This window comes from Symphodus melops (assembly GCF_947650265.1).
Source record: "Symphodus melops genome assembly, chromosome: 3".
Lineage (NCBI taxonomy): Eukaryota > Metazoa > Chordata > Actinopteri > Labriformes > Labridae > Symphodus > Symphodus melops.
This window is the reverse complement of record NC_136693.1, coordinates 10,614,740-10,631,847: the sequence shown is the minus strand read 5'-3', so window position 1 is coordinate 10,631,847 and position 17,108 is coordinate 10,614,740. Positions and strand designations below refer to the sequence as shown.

Genomic DNA, 17,108 nt, shown 5'->3' with positions numbered 1-17,108 from the left:
TTGTGTTGTAAAGTTTGCTGTACAAATGTTATAGTGGACATTTTGACATCACTCATAAACAAGTCTATCTTTGTAAGTAACATACAGAGTAACAAATATGATTGTCTAGGCAATAATCTACTTCAGTCACAAAAGCAGGAGAAAAAGCAGTCGCACGTGATAAGTTACTTAAATCCTTAAAAAAAAGTTGATCAAGCGAACCACGTCTGATGAAACTTCTGTGGCGATTAAAGAAGACATCAAGTTTTTATTTTCATTCCAAGGTGCAGTCATAAACGTTTCTGTTCCTTCCTTTACAAACACCCGTACACACTACTGTAGTAATCTGGCTGCACAGATGTTCCAGATGAAGACCAGGAGAGGGAGCCATAGAGTTGATATAGACCCTGCACAAACTCACTAAAGCCTAAGATGCTATTAAGAGGTCTAAAATATCAACTTTAACACAAAGCTTCAGCTTTAGTGTACACTCAATGTTAGCCTTTAAAAGGTAAGATGAGATATCTTCCTGAAAAGAACATGATGTATTTTTCCAAATTGAATCCTAGTTAAAGTGGCCAAACAGTGGAAGATGAAAGGAGTGACAAGTTTTGCTTTGCACTCTTTGTTTATAATCTTAAAAAGCTGCAATGTGGAATGGCATCAGATTTAATAACACATTGAACGAGTGATATGTAGCAATACACTGAAGATACATATACAGATGTTTTTAATAGATGTAAATACAGAGTGGAAAGCTGGTTATGAAACTAAATGTATTCCCCATTTCCATCCGTCTCAACCATGACATGTGACTATGATTTTTTTTTTTTTTATTACATTTCACTTAAATTATACACCTCATTCAGATCTCCGTGATCATCCCTAAACGTCTCATAAATATTTGAAGGCTAAACATTAACTTTACAGCGTTCATGTCGAGGCACCATGTGAATTCATTTCAAATGTTTTTTTTGAAGGATCAAAGACCAAAAGGAGCGTGTCGATACCTGAGATACAGTGAATAGGCTGAGGACGTTTATTTTAAGGAGGTCAATTTCTGATGTTTATTTAAAAATTAATCTCATTGACGTAACTGCATTACTTGCGTTACCTGAAGCCTTGGACATGTGGAAAGGCAAAAAGCTGCCAATGTCCTTCTTGTCGTCTGATTTGACTTACTTGTAGCTCACAGTGCTAACCTCATACAGACCTCAAAGTTATGATTGTAGGAATGATTGAGTGATTATTATTTTTTTGGTTCATTAATACACAATATACTGCTTGTCTTTATTGCAGCTTTTATGACCCTGGCTTGTGTTTTCTGTCAGGGAGGTGTCACAGAGGTGACCATAGAGCTGCAAAGGAGAAAGAAACTGTGATGACATTATTTATAATCATCACATTTAAAACCTAATGTAAGCATAGCTCACAGAAAGACAAGGCTAATGTCAGCTTTTGACTAATGCAGTAAAGTCACAGTGCCGCTGTTGTATTGCAGGGTACTGTGTTGCTGGTTTCGCAGCCTCCTAGATCTACGATCACATTGATCACCACAGATTCACAGAAAGCAGCGTGAAAAAAAATAATAATGCAAAAGCTGTGCAAGAGCTGATATATTGTCTCTGTTGACTTCCTTCACAGTGAAACTCTAAAAGTGTTTTAAGAAAGTCCACACCCACACCAGATCAGGAGTTGGTGCATAGCTGGAGTGAAGTCAGCCTTACAAGCTTTTTGTGGAAGTCATCCTTCACAAAGATTAAGAAATAGATGTGGATGAAGGCTTTTTTCCGCAGAGAATACCTTCATTTCTGACTCCAGCTCTTCACTTTACTGTCTTTACATGTCACTGGAGCCAGGATCCTTGATAATCAAAACCACACACACAGCTCATTTGTAGCTGTGAAAGGAAGATGAGGTGTCGTGATGAAACATAAAAGCATGTGGTTCGATTGAGATGGCCCTCCCATTGGAGACTTGAGTAATAAAAAAAACAAAAAGCGGATCTCAGGGTGGAGTAGGGTCCATGTCAGTCAGCTGCCGTTCTAGTCCCTTAGGCTGTATAACTGCCTGCACTCATGCTAGCTCGGGTCTCGCCTCCATCTCCCCACGTGAGGCGGTGCGCGCACGTATGTACTCGCTGGTCTGCGCTGCACCCTGACAGCCGTTGCCAAGGCGCCACCTGCGCACTGCCAGGAAGGTGTTTATCCCGTACACACCTGTCACCAGGAAGCCAAAGATCTGCAATCGAGAGGAAAAGAGAAACAGGAGGTAAACAAAACAATGTCAGTGTTCAAATGAGAACAAAAGGACTAAGCAATGCATATACACAGTTACTGAAATGTGCATTTGTTCTAAATCTGTCAATGCAGACTTCATTGAGCCGGATTTAGATACATAGACATCGAAATCTGAATAACATTTGGCTTAATTAGTAAAAAATCTGACTGCTGTTCACGTAGCAGATAGAGGAGGTTAACCTGTCCTCATTTTTTCTTGATCTGCTCTAAAAGGAAACTCTCGGAGTGATGACTTCGGATGGTGTTAATAACTCACCACTGCTGCTATTTCAGCTCCAGTGTTGTGGTTGATGCAGGAGAGCACAAGAGAAGACAAGAAGAAGAAGAAGGTGCTGGCAGCCGTGTTGACCAGATCCTGTGGAAGAGAGGAAATCATCCAAGATGACATTAGACTCCAAACGTGTATGTAGCTGACCTCACTGAAGCAACAGCTACTGTCATTCATGATGGTAGGAACTGACTCAGAGTAGTATGAAACTGAAGAGTTTGTTGCAGGACATGGACTAAAACAATAACTGTCCATAACGTATTTCTATTTATTAAACAGCTGTGTAAATACTTGATTTTGATTGGCTAATTTTATGTAGCTATGGTCTGCTATTCTGCTACAGATCACCACTTTTAAGAGCAAAGCCTTCTGAAGAAAATCATTCAGCCTTTATCACAGACTTGTGAACAATATTGACGCTGTTACCAGTGATACAAACATAATCTCCCTCACTCTACGAAATGATTTGTGGTCCTTTCAAGACTGATACGAGGCCCAGGAAGGACATCCTGGATGCTGTTGTAGGATGTTGATCAAAGAAAGATGTGCTCATTCACATTTACTCAGCCAGACTGCATCCTGGTGCTTCACTGAGAGTTCAAAAAAAACAACAACAAAAAAACAACAGGAGGGCAAACAAGCCCCCAACATAAACTTAAAAGTCAGCTCGCACCTCATCTTACACACAGACACTCATAACTCAGTGCACCCCCCCCACCCCCCCTACATTTACACATGCAGAGAAAAGTGTTTGCAGGAGTAAGCGAAGGGTTAATAATGAAGGGCTCACCGCCTGACTGGGACTGGCCCTCGTGATCAGATGCGTGATTGTGTTAACGGTCTCTCATATGACACACGATGCTCAGACAATGGCTATGTCACAAGCACTGGCACGCACGTGGCACGCACACACACACACACACACACGCGCGCGCGCACACACACACACGCGCGCACACCCACAGTCAGGCCTTAAAAACTGTAACAACTTTCCATTGATCTGCAGCAGTTTAATCAGTAACACACTGATATAACCATAACTCCTCACACTAACAGACAGAGTTAATATACACCAGTAGTGTGATCCTAACCTTCATACTAAATCACAAGTTCACCAACTCCCAACCAACACTTACACACACTTGGATGGACACACTACAAACATTGCTCACTCCCATCTATCTCACTCAACTGGTTGAACAGGAAGTTCTGCATATCCATGTTTCAGTGTCCTGCCATGCGCAGAAAAGCGCTTCCACTGCTCTCAGAGCCAGTTCGGTTCCTGTGCTTTCCTTTTTTCCCACATTCCACGCTTTAACCAGGCCAGCACTGTGTAAAACCTTAAATAACCAAGTGCAGACTGGACCAAACCACTGGCTCTATTATTGGCTCCAATCATTGTTTTCTCCTCCTCTATATGCTGAGACCCAGAGCACTGAACCCAGTCTTGGATTCTTTACAGATCTATGCATTTGCTGAGTTTTCAATCTTGTTCTTAAGCTTGAAATGTCAATTCTTTTAAGAAATACAAATCTTAACCCCTTAGGGGACAATTGTTTAAAATGTAGTGGCTTAGAATAGTAAGACTGCAGATAGCGACAAACTAACAGCAACTTCCCTCACCCTCTCCTTAAAGGCATGAGGGAGAACCTCCAATAAGTACAACAAATAGAGAAAAGACCCTCTTATCTATCTATCTTTAGGGCTGTCAGTTTTTGGATACTACTGCAACATGACGATGTATGTGTGCAGTAGCTGAAAGCACCTAGGAGTTTTTAAAGGCACAGGGATTTATGAAAAGAAAATTATCTGTTGCTTTGTTTTAACAGGAATGCATGGAAATGATTTTTCTTCCTGTTAACATGAACCTGAATTTTTTTTGTTTAACTTTTGTATATAGTTTACTCCAAAGAGTTGTTTCCAGATTAGATCATATTTATCTGCCGGGCTCTCGAGTAGAATGAGCCAGGTGATCGGGCACTACTGCCACCCGACGTCCCTGATGCCCAGCCACCACCATCAGACTGTGTCGCCCCCACAACCTCCTGCTTCATTCATGCATGGCCTGCTCCGACCTCGACCTCAGCAGTAAACGGGTGAATTGGCCAAATAATAACAGATTGATTGACATTATTGGTCCAGACTGTTGTTGGTTTAGGCACAAAAGAGAGTGCTTTTGTTTAAGGGTCTCAACATGATTAAACACGTGTTTTCATGTTTTGTATTTAGACCTGTGTTTCGCTTGTGCTATTAACAAATAAGCTAGAAATCCTCATTGGACTGCAACTATGGAAAACGAAGAGGATGAAGCAGAACACTTATTACAAGATACGAAGGGCTAGACAGCTTCATGCGAGAATTAAACGTGATTCTTCCTTAAAGGCAAATGAAGATAGCCAGAGAGCATTCAGTGTCTTTTGTCTTCTTGGGTGGTTCTCTTCAGCTGTCTAAACCCAGAAAGCTTTTATTGGATTCCATTCTTAGGAAAAGTAAATAAAACAAGAGCAAAGTGGTCTTTGGTCTGAACTGATGAGAGATTAATGGCTGCCGTTAATAACAACCCCAAACCTCTGCTGTGTGTGCGGATTCAGCACAGACATGTAGGTCATTAAAGGCAGAACAACACGAGGTCAGACTGGGAAACAAAGATGGCCGCAAACAGTAACCATAAACCTTTTTAAGATTTATTTTTTTATTTATTTTTTAGAGCGATAGGACAGTGGACAGAGATGGAAATCAGAGAGAGAAAGTGGGGACTGACATGCAGGAAAGGAGCCACAGGTCAGATTTGAACCCGGGCCGCCCGCGCTGAGGACTACAGCCTCCATAAATGAGACGCGTGCACTAACCACAGCGCCACCAGCGCCCCAGAAACCATAAACCTTTGTTTTCAGTAGAATTCATTTGTTGGTTTTGAGTTACACTCGAGTACACTGTACACCACCTTGAAGCTTAGCACTGATGAGAAATCATAGAGGAACTCCATAACAAACTTTAGCTTCAGACATTAGCTTTTACTTCAGTATACAAGCCTGTTAGTGTTTTTGTCTGTACAGAGCAGACAGTGAATGCTTTTCGTAAAAGCCACACATGAAATGTGAGAAACAAGAAGTTTTGTCTTTAAGGTGTTAAGACCACAAGCAAATACGATTGTAGGCCCACAAAATTAAACTTCAGCCAGTATAGATATTTCGGAGTCTGAAAAGATACTGACATTAGCTTTGCATGACTTGCCTTGTGTGTAACTGTGTGCCAAGTCTGGTTATCCAAAAAACGTTGGTCCTCTGTGTGAAGCAGTGAGTGCAATCATGCATCAACTGGATGAGATACTGTCTGTGCCCCGACCAAAAACAATCACAATGTATTTGCCACCCTTGGCATGGGACCCAAACTGTTGCTCTCTATTTGAAAGGCCACTAACACTACATATATCCTGCTCTCTCTCTCTCTTCCTCTCTCTCTCCCTCCCTCCCCTTTGGCTGTGCATGCCCTCAGGGTCACCCTGTTCTCTGATCCCATAGCCCCCTCAGCCATTTGGCTATGTGTATGAAGAAGACAATGCACTAAATGTACGGCCTTTAACTGCAGTCAACTGTGAAAAACAAGCTCATTCATGCAGGCTGAAACCTGAAGTTCAACTGAAAAGCTAAAAGTCACAAAAAGGGTTTCAAACACGCTCACCGGATTGCATTTATTCCAGCACTGAATAGGGGGGGGGGGGATGAGAGTTGGGGCCTGTGTTTTCCCCCCTCTGCACTGCCAAAGTCATCAGTGAGGGTGACTGGGAGGAGATGGGATCACATAGCACATAATTGTACGATCAAAAACCCTCCTTCTGAGAATCTCAACCGCATTATCAAACAGTTTGCTCCACAGAGCAGGACCGGCTGCTTTAGTTTGAAAGTTTGGACACAAAGACAGGCAGCAGAAGAGTTAACAGTTGGTTAACGCTCTGAAATGCTTATTCATGGTGAAATTCGCCGAGGATCAACGTGACCGAAGCTTTGAACTTGATAGACATGAACAGCATGGGGTACAGTCGTAAACTATGTAGTGAACTAAGCATTGAGGGGCCTCGAGTCCGAGCAAAGACAAAATCTGGAAAGCAGCGTTTACTGCAGGTCTTTCGTTGCTACAGCTTTCTTACCAAAGTGAGCAGCAGAGGAATAAACAGAGTTTGATATTCTCTTTAATATGTATCATTTTTTTCTTACAAAATATGAAACACTCAATATCTTGGCTCGAACAGTATGTTTCCAACAATACCAATGAGCCAAACCTCAGCCCACCACAGTCTCAGTTCTGCACAGAAAAACCTCCTCTGTGAGTCTTATGGTAGCCCACAGCCAAACTTACTTTGACTAGTGCCTGCACACACACACACACACCCCAACAATACATGCTCGTTATGTATTTGTGCACTATTAATCACCTGAGTGGAAAAAATAATTAACAAGACATTGAAAGGCCAGCTGGTCCCAGGAGAAAGGGAACAGAATGTCTCAGGAGTAAACGTACAAGAGGATTTCAGATCTGCTCACAGATTGTCAAAAGAAAGGCTCATTTGGTGTCCAAAAGTAGAAGCCAAAGGCACACACCCTCACTTCATGTTGGAGGTAGAAGTATTGTACTTAGGATACCATGAAAGAACCTGATACTATGGTTGGAAGTGGTCTTCTGGCTTAACGTGCACTGCTTTACTATGATATGTACACTGTGTGGCCTCTGGAAATACAGTTTGAGGTTGTTTTTCCACTCTCCTCTCAGTGAAAGATACATAGCTGCAGCTTAAACTGTGTGTGTGTGTGTGTGTGTGTGTGTGTGTGTGCGTGTGTGCGTGTATGAATGCATCTAGCATCTGCAGGAGAACACCCACCAGCTCATTTGCTTACAGCTGACCATGCACTTCCTGGTGGTAACAGTGAAACAGCATGCCCTCCCAAACAGTTCCAGGCACAGTCAAGTTTCTCAGTAAGTTTCATGGACCTGTGTTCAGCCTCATCCATGAAAATAAATACAAAACTTTCTACTTCCAGCAGAACTTGGTGCAAGTTCAAATGTACAGTGTGTACGGAGAGTATTCAGACGCCTTTAAATGTTTCACTCTTTGTTTCATTGCAGCCATTTGCTAAAATAAAAAAATATTTAAAAAATTAAAAAAGAAAAACTGAAATATCAAATGGTCATAAGTATTCAGACCCTTTGCTGTGAAACTCATTTTTAACTCACATGCTGTCCATTTCTTCTGATCCTCCTTGAGATGGTTCTGCTCCTTCATTGGAGTCCAGCTGTGTTTAATCAAACTGATTGGACTTAATTAGGAAAGACACACGCCTGTCTATATAACGCCTTAAAGTTCACAGTGCATGTCAGAGCAAATGAGAATCATGAGGTCGAAAGAACTGCCCAAGGAGCTCAGAGACAGAATTATGGCGAGGCACAGATCTGGCCAAGGTTACAAAAGAACGTCTGCAGGACTCAAGGTTCCTAAGATCACAGTGGCCTCCATAATCCTTAAATGGAAGAAGTTTGGGACGACCAGAACTCTTCCTAGACCTGGCCGTGCAGCCAAACTGAGCAATCATGGGAGAAGAGCCTTGGTGAGAGAGGTAAAGAAGAACCCAAAGATCACTGTGGCTGAGCTCCAGAGATGCAGTGGGGAGATGGGAGAAAGTCCCACAAAGTCAACTATCACTGCAGCCCTCCACCAGTCGGAGCTTTATGGCAGAGTGGCCCGACGGAAGCCTCTCCTCTGTGCAAGACGTGACAGCCCACATAGAGTTGGTCAAAAAAACACGTGAAGGACTCCCAGGCTATGACGAAGAAGATTCTCTGGGAGACCAAGATTGAACTTTTTGGTGTTAATTCTAAGCGATTATGTGGAGAAAACCAGGCGCTGCTCATCATCTGCCCAATACAATCCCAACAGTGAAAAATGGTGGTGGCAGCATCATGCTATTGGTGGGGAGGGGGGGGGGGGGGGGTTCAGCTGCAAGGACAGGATGGCTGGTTGACATTGAAGGAAAGATGAATACGGCCAAGTACAGAGATATCCTGGAGGAAAACCTCTTCAAGAGGTCTCAGGATCTCAGACAGGGCCGAAGGTTCACCTTCCAACAAGACAATGACCCTAAGCACACCGCTAAAATAACAAAAGGAGTGGCTTCGGAACAACTCTGTGACCATTCTTGACTGTCCCAGCCAGAGCCCTGATTAGGCCTGCATCATTGGAGAGACCTGAACATGGCTGTCCACCAACGTTCACCAGCCAACCTGACAGAACTGGAGAGGATCTGCAAGAAAGAATGGCAGAGGATCCCCAAATCCAGGTGTGAAAAACTAGCTGCATCGCTCCCAAGAAGACTCATGGCCGTACGAGCTCAAAAGGTGCTTCTACTCAATACTGAGCAAAGGTAATGAATACTTCTGAGCATGTGATTTTCTTTTTTTCAATACATTTGCTAAAACTTCTACATTTCTGTCAAGGTAGGGTGCTGAGTGTACATTAATGAGAAATAAAATGAACTTTTTTATTTTTTCGCAAATGGCTGCAAAAAAACAAAAATTTAAAGGGGTTTGAATACTTTCCGTACCCACTGTAAATCTAGGCCTATTCATGACTGAGAGGTTGCCATGGAAAGATTTGGTCTGATAAACAATACCAAGGTCACAGATGAATATAACCATGTAATTCATCTGTGACCGTTATAATGAGTACTGGGTGAGAAATTAGACGCAAAAGTGAGAAAAACGAGTCAAAAGTCATGTTATCAACTGTACAAAGGCTAAGAGTTGATTGAAGCTAAATGCTAACAGACTCACAATGTCGAAATGGTACTTGGACTTGAGCTTATATAACTGAAAGCAAACATAACAATGTCTTTGTTAATCAACATAGTAAAGATATCAAGTGTTAGTCAGGTTCCTTGAGAAAACATGAAAACTAGTTCATCTTTCTGTCATATTATATGCACTTATACGTACACAAGTGGTCCAGTGATCCAAGCTAATATTTATAACCTTTCAATCTCACGAGGTTAAACTTGCTATCAGGATTTAGCTCGTTAGCTAGTAAAGAGTTAAAAGCACGTGTGTACCCACCGTGAGGCTCCAGTTGACGTGGGGCACCTTGGTGTGAAGATTGAGGCTAAAGATCAGTAGAAGGACCCCCGTCACAACGAAGGCACTGCAGCTTACGAACTCAAAGAAGTAGACCCCTCCACACGGAGAACACATCATGATGGTCTCTATGCAAATGAATCCAATAAGTGAAAGGACCTAAAGGGAAATGATCAGAGAGAGACACATGGAAGAACGCTTTAGGACAGGTTTAGTGGAACATACTGTAGTGTAATCACAGAGCAATCATTCACAAACGTTACACATTAAAATTCAAAAAAGTTTGCACTATATTTGTTTGACTGAAATCTAAATAAATCCCAAATCCATCATATAATTTCAAATAGTCTATCAAAAATATGTACTTTTAAGTAAGCCAATACATTTCAAAATGTGAAATATTGTCTATTTGTAACACTGCTCTCAAACATTAAAGGCATTAAGCTCCAGTTATTGTTTATCTTAATGTCAGTCTTTGTAAGTACAGTAAATTCCAATCTCTCCAGATGAAGAAGTGATTGTCCTATGAATAGACTCGAGGCCATGAGCCCATCTCAAGAGTCCCACTCCTGGCAGCCTGCGAAGATGCTTCACTCCCGCCAACATCCATCAACAAACCACAGAATGGGAAGAATCCTGCTATTAAGGGGTTCTCGTGCCATGCAGACCCCAACAAACAACACACACAGACTACCAATTAGCTCAGACTGATCCAGGACCCAGAGACATAACAGAACCAAGAGAATACCCCTGTGACACATTAAGACCTACGGCAGCCAAATTCAAACCAGTTCAGACCAGATCTGCTTGCTCTACCAGGATGAACAACGTGTTTTATACAAATGTGTATAAAGATGGGTTGGAGTTGGGAGATGCCATGGCAAAGTTTTCCCAATGACAAAACCCCCTTCAGGCCATATTTAGTAAGTGTTCACATCTGTATCTGACTTATTATGTACTAATTGCTGGACCAGAGGTTGTGTTTTATCTCTATCTTTCTCTCCAGAGGGCTTCAAAAAAGGAAATGAGATCCTGCATCGCACTACTGTAAAGCATGGCATTTACAGGCGATCATGCAAACTGCGAGGGAATATTTTGCATCAGCAGATAAACGTTTGCATAGGTGAAGAAACTATGGTGGAACAGATTGTGTTTTCTAAGTCCTTTAAGGGTAAAACGTTTCTTGGTTGTTTGTGCCATCCTGCACAGAGTAGTCTCTATAAACAGGTTTGATTACAGAATCTGTAGGCCAGGGACAACGTTTGTTTAATTATTGGAGGGGTTTCCATTTGTGGTCTGAGTATTGTTGTCCAGAAGTATTTCAGCTTGCTTTGGTTGTACACAGGCAAACAATCTGTGTGGGGAGCAGAAGAGGCTGCTATCATCTGACTGCTATTTATAAATGATTTGAACTTTGAAATTTAAGCGATGAGTTCTGAGATTGCATGCAGAGTAAATTAAAAGTGTAATGGCTGATGGAGAAAGAAAAAAAATCACAACTGACAACAACAAAGTAATAATACCAGTTATGTATATAGTGTAGCACTTTTAGAAACACAACCTCACAAAGTGCTTCACATGTGTAGAAGTGAAAGAAAAGGTGCGATGTGTGTAGATACGATCTGTGTGGTAAGATAGAGAGGGAGAGCAGTTTTTGTGATTGACACGTGACTCTCTCTCTCTCAAAATCATAACCGATACGTTTACCACTTTCTGTTGAGATCACCAACTTAGTCAAAACACAGGCGTGCAGGAAACTTTCTGAGTAAACAGTCTGAAAAGCTGCACGGGACAGTCATGTTTTCCATGGACAGATGGCCGAAGCGCTGCTTCATTAGCAGTGTTGATTAGATACTCGGTTGCAAAGTAATGATCTTGTCTCTGTTGAAATAGATTTTTCCAATCAACCTCATAAGGTCATTAGCAGAGCAGCGTGTGGTTTTCACAGGCAGGGGCGCCTTGGCAAGTTTTGATAAAGCCTCAGAGGAATTTCGTTGAGTCATTTTTGTTTTAACATTTTACTTTGGACAAATACAAAACTCCTGGCTATTGGAATGGGATTTTAATTGAATGACGAGACATTATTCCAGACAAAGCAGGCAAGCACCATTTGGAATCAGGCTCACAGTAAATCTGCTTTAAGACCCCAAAATCTTTGTTAAACCAGGACGCCTCCCTCTTTGAAATCCCCCCTCCTCTGTGTCATCAGGGCAACAAAGTCAAGGCAATTATGCAGGGATACATTCAGAGATGTGATCCGATTATCTGAAGAATTTTGTTTTTGCAGAGAGTGAAAGGAGATTGAGGGAGGATTGCGTGACTCATATTTCTGACTGATATAAATGTAAGAAATTCATGATAGAAGAAAAATGGTTTTAGAGCTCAGGCAGATAACGAGGGAACTTAGCAAGAAGCACAAAGGCTCTTTGTACAAATCAGTGCTCAGCTGTGTTTGATATATAAAACAGATTAGCTGAGGAGCATTTATTCATATTAATAATGATTGGCTAAACTCCCTCAAATCGATTTAATCTGTGTTTGGATTGTATTTTGTAACTCCTCTTAAAGGGACTCTTTATGATAGTCAATGCTTTTGGGAACACACACAAACATTCTTGTTAACACTTCCTCTGAGCAGCTTAAAAGCCAACTGGCCAACTAATCCAGTTTAACATCAGGAAGTCATTTTCTGCAACTGGTGAACTATAAGGTAGGGCAGTGTCCTGTTTTGCCCCGGATTTTTGACAGAGACGTCACACTCCTGGTTACAATACAAGAGCCACAAATATTGATGCATGCATAATTTACCGCCAGCGACACACCAAAACAAGGACAACCAAAAAGTAAACCCACATCTGTTACTATAACTCCACCAAAGAGGTTACACCCAAAGAGTGGAGGGCTCCTCAGGCTGTGGGATGATGTCATGTCTCTAGTAGAAAGCATATTGCTTTTCCCAATTCCCTGTGTAGCAGGTGTCAGGCAACCACGGGGGGGAGGAGGAGGCAGACGGGAGGATCACAAAGCACCGTACTGGATAATCATGTCAGTAATGATTTTAAGTCTCATAGCTTCACCCCTCATGGTGTGTGTGTGTGTAAGTACACAATCATGCAGATTGCCTGGTTTCCTCTCTATTCTCCTGCGTGCATGCACACACATTCTTATATTTTGGATTATGCACTTTATTAGTCGCCTTTAAAGACCTCTTGTACTCGAATCCCCTTCTTATATACCATCTGTTGTTGAGAGGAAACTAATGAAGAAAAGGGGCCTGGTGGCTACAGGACGATGCAGCATTATAAGCTGAGCCCGCCCACACACACACACACACACGAAGTGCTGAATTGAAAATGTCACCTGACATCTGTTACATTTCAACTAAGAGGCAAGGTGTAAAAGGCAAAGGCAAGAATGTCTTCACACATCCTCTTACATGTACAAAGTTCTTGTTGCCTTCATTTCTCCCTACGAGCTGTGAATAGGTAATGTTTCAACCAGGAGAGAAAAATGGAGCACACGGCAGGAAATGCTCTCTGACATTTTGTAGCATCTGGTAACTTCATTAAGTCACATTCACAAACTGAAAGACGCACCTTCAAACAATATTTAGTATCAGCTTGTTAAAATCATAACTTGTAATCCTCATCGTCAGGACTGGACCGTTGGGCAGAAGTCATGTGTAGAAACAAAAAGAGTTTGATTGGCACACTGTAAGGCCCCTACAAGGTTTCCAATTGCAGTCATTTTAGCAGGTCACTCGTTGCACATCAGCTGGACTTTGTTGAGCCTGTGACAGCAAAGAGACAAAGACAAACCTGTCTGTGTCATGATGGACACACCTCGCTCAGGTTACACCCCAACTGGTGGCTGTTTGTGATCAGTAGGCCTCTGTGTCCATTCATTTGAGGACTGGCTCAAGGTTAATTAGATCCCTGTGCATATATGTTAGTGCTCCTGTTTGAAGTGTGAAGCTGCTACAGAGGTCTATGAGCACTTAGCACCCTGTGTCTGTGCAGAGGGATGCAGCGTTTCACAGTAAACGTGGGTCAGTCCAAAATGTCTGAGTGCTGTTTGTAACCACTACTTAAATGCAAACAAGGCCTGGGTGGGTGTGGAGCTAATACGATAAACATTTCCTTGGCAAAGTCATATGGAAGTAAGACATTTCTGGGAGGGGGGGGGGGGGGGGGGGGGTGGTTACAATGCAGCACTGCACTCTACCCGTCTATTCTGTATGGATGCTCATCATTACCCTGTATCAATGATCCCTGTGCAAAGATGATGGTAAACAACACATGATCACTGTCTCAGTCGAATAGTCTCATACACATATAACAGGCCGACCACCTCATTGTAAAAGAAGATAAAGCGGATGCTATGTCACATTAGGCACTTGCACAGTTAGCATAATCATGGATCATTTGGAGAAGATCATCACTCAGCCTAAGCTCGTAAAGAGTTAACAAATTAGGGACAGAGCGGTGAAAGTGTGAGCCAGTGGTGCTATTAATGTTTGGCAGCGAGCCTTGTAGGCCTCCTCTGAGAACTTGGATGACTTTCAATGACCCTGTCCTTATCCATGAAGGTGATATGATTCGTTTAGACTGGAGAGTCTGGCCTGAACAACTCATTCATGTCAATAAAAAGAGAAGACGAGAAGCAGAAGAAAAGTTTACATGAGCTGTGTAAATGGTTAATATCTCTCCCACGCTGATGACAGATGGAGTCTGGTGCCTGGCTTCCCACGTTCACTGAGGTAAACATCACAGGTGTGTGCAACCGCACAGGCTGACTGTGCTCTCTGTGAGACCACTGGGACACTCAAGACACCCACAAAACAGTTCTCGAACCCTCCCTTTTTACTTGAGTTATAACGTGATGTAGAGACGCTAGAACCATGCGGTGTTTTCTGACATTGTTTGTCACTTTAAGGTTGCTTTTACCATTTACAAACATTGCCAGATATCATTTCTACACCCCACAACTCCATGGTTTGATCTGCTGCGGACAAACTAACTTCATTGGCGTGTGAGTGTGCAGGCCTGTGTCTGCATTTCTTGGCAACAGAAGAAGAGAAATTGCTCTGGCTCGATAGATATTTCCTCCTCTGGTGGATTGTCAGCGCTTTGGGAGCCCTCGTTTCACTGTGTTGATGCCTGTGTCTCAGCTCAGACATCTGGTTTAAGTGCATTAGTTTGATAGGAAAGCTTTTTTCATGGACTACTAGCAGAGGAAGAACCAGCTTTCTCAAGAAGTCATTAATGAGCATATTAAAGACACAGGTACAACCAGGTGCGTAAACAGGACAAACACATGCAAAGCGATCAAGTCCTTCAAAACAAATCCACCTTAATATAAAAGGGAGAACATTGTTTATCACTACAGGAATTGGATTACACCAACATCAATAATTTAATACTGTAGTATGGTGTTGTGGCAAACATAGATTGTATTTAGAGATGTTTCAAAATATGCGTCTGTCTAAGACAGGAAGGAAAAGCAACTTCACCCTGGAACTTCAAACAATCCATGACAATCTAACTGAACCTGACTGACCACTATTAGGGATGTGGGGCAGAGTAAACTGGAACCTGTATTATGCCTGTGTAACACCTCTGGGACATGGTAATACTTATAAGAACTGACTTACACTATAGCCTAGAATCGAAACTATTTCGTCCATATGTCCAGTTTTCACTGTTACTGATGAGTAAACGGTGTGCCATATCGTTAGTTTTACGCACTTTACGCTGTAGCCTACATCTTTGATGGTGTGTTGTTACTCAAACTTACCACTTCAACCACCTTTAAAATCCCAAAGTAGGACTTGAGGTACTCCACGTCGCACCTAATTCCTCCCAGAACGTTCCTCGCGTGGACGGGCTCTGTGGTGGGCTGGTAGGGACTGCTGGCCCCGGAGATCATGGAAGTGTTGGAGGCCTCGCCGTCAAAGCCCTCCGGCTCATCGGTGCTCCTCATGGTGATGATTTACGCTGCTGAACTCTTGGTTTAAAAATAATAATGATAATTTTTTTAAAAAACCGTTACCAAACAAAGAGCACCGCTGACAACCCGCCTGGGTCCAGGTTATGTTTCATAAAGCACACTTTGTTCCATGCAGACTCAAAGTGGATGGAGAAAACCAAGCAGACAGTCCACTTTCCAGAGCCACCCCACGGGGAAACAGCCGTGGTGGGAGCTCTTTAACATTACGCGCAGAAAGGCTCAGAGGCAGCTTTCCGTCAAAAAACAAACAAAAAACATGTAATGCTTCCTCTTGGTTTTAATGCTGCTTCTCGCTGGGAAAAAGCCGCACTTAAAACTCTGTAAGGCGGGTCACTTGTTCGATTCCCAGTGTCACTTCACCATGGACGATTCTGGTTAGTTCAGCGGCACCGATAAAGAAAAATGCCTACTGGGCAGCGGGGCTCGCCTCCGCCACCAACAAAACATCCACACATTATTCCTGAGGTACCGAGAGAAAACCGTTTTGTTACCTATTGTGAACTTGTGCTATTCTCTACTGCAGCAGCTTACAGTGAGGCAGCAGCTTTCCTCGCTGTGGATGCAAAGCAAGCTTGTCTCCGCCCCTCTAAAAAACTGCACATTCTTGTGCAGGATCTGCGCCCGTTTTATTCCCAAACAGCTTGCAAAACGAATCCAGCCGGAACCACGCCGACAGCAGCAAGAGCTTTGCAGCAGTTGTCGCCTCTTTTCTCTTTGACTGGTCTTATCTCATTGTTGAGCTCCACACTACTCTTTCTTTTCTTTTTTCTTTTTTTTACAGAAAATTGCTGTGTGGTTGCATTTCTTAGAAGTTTTAAATATATTTAATTGTCCTGGGTTACACATGACTTTGAAACTCATTTATATTAGCCCTAAAACGCGAAATATCAATACAATAACGGAGCTATTTTATTGGATTGTCCTTTTATTAGTTTGTTTAAATAAGTCTGGACAAGTACTTGAAATAAAAGGCAACATACGGCTTTTTTAAGCTGAACAGAGAAACAAAGTGGATTTTTATTAGATTTAATGCCAAATTCAATTATATATTTTATATGAAGCCTAATTTTCTACAAAATAAACCACTTACTGCCCTCTCGTGGTATTTAGTGGGATTAAAAGGTTGCCTTGGTGATGGCACGGGGCTGGCTGGAGGTGAAAAGGCGTCTGATAGGTGGAAGTAGCCTAAACGCTTAGAAACATTTTAGGAACAAAGGCACTGTTTGGCTGTTAATAACAAAGACATCTGTAAGTGACCCAAATATGCAGAATCGACATAGCAATATGCTTTCCATAGCAATGTTCCAGCCTACAAAATGTAGGCATGATAGTGTGGCTTCAAAATGTGGAGAAAAAAAAGAAAATCATGCAAAGACAAAACAGGTTCACAATTGGAAAAGTAATTGGTAAAGACTTGTACTTCTGAGAATCTG

General features: G+C 42.3%; 1 protein-coding gene across 1 annotated transcript in view; it reads right to left on the bottom strand.

Moving 5' to 3' along the window:
- The window catches only part of cmtm4 (CKLF-like MARVEL transmembrane domain containing 4), a 16,440-nt gene extending 60 nt beyond the window's left edge, over positions 1-16,380 (bottom strand). The window contains exons 1-4 of the mRNA XM_079339175.1: positions 15,463-16,380; positions 9,649-9,825; positions 2,536-2,634; positions 1-2,220 (exon numbers count right to left, since the gene is read on the bottom strand). The exon at positions 1-2,220 is cut by the window's left edge and continues 60 nt beyond it. Coding sequence (XP_079195301.1) covers positions 2,056-2,220; positions 2,536-2,634; positions 9,649-9,825; positions 15,463-15,648 — 627 coding nt within the window. The 5' untranslated portion in view covers positions 15,649-16,380 and the 3' untranslated portion in view covers positions 1-2,055. The remainder of the gene's footprint in view (positions 2,221-2,535; positions 2,635-9,648; positions 9,826-15,462) is intronic.
- Between the last annotated feature and the right edge of the window lie 728 nt (positions 16,381-17,108).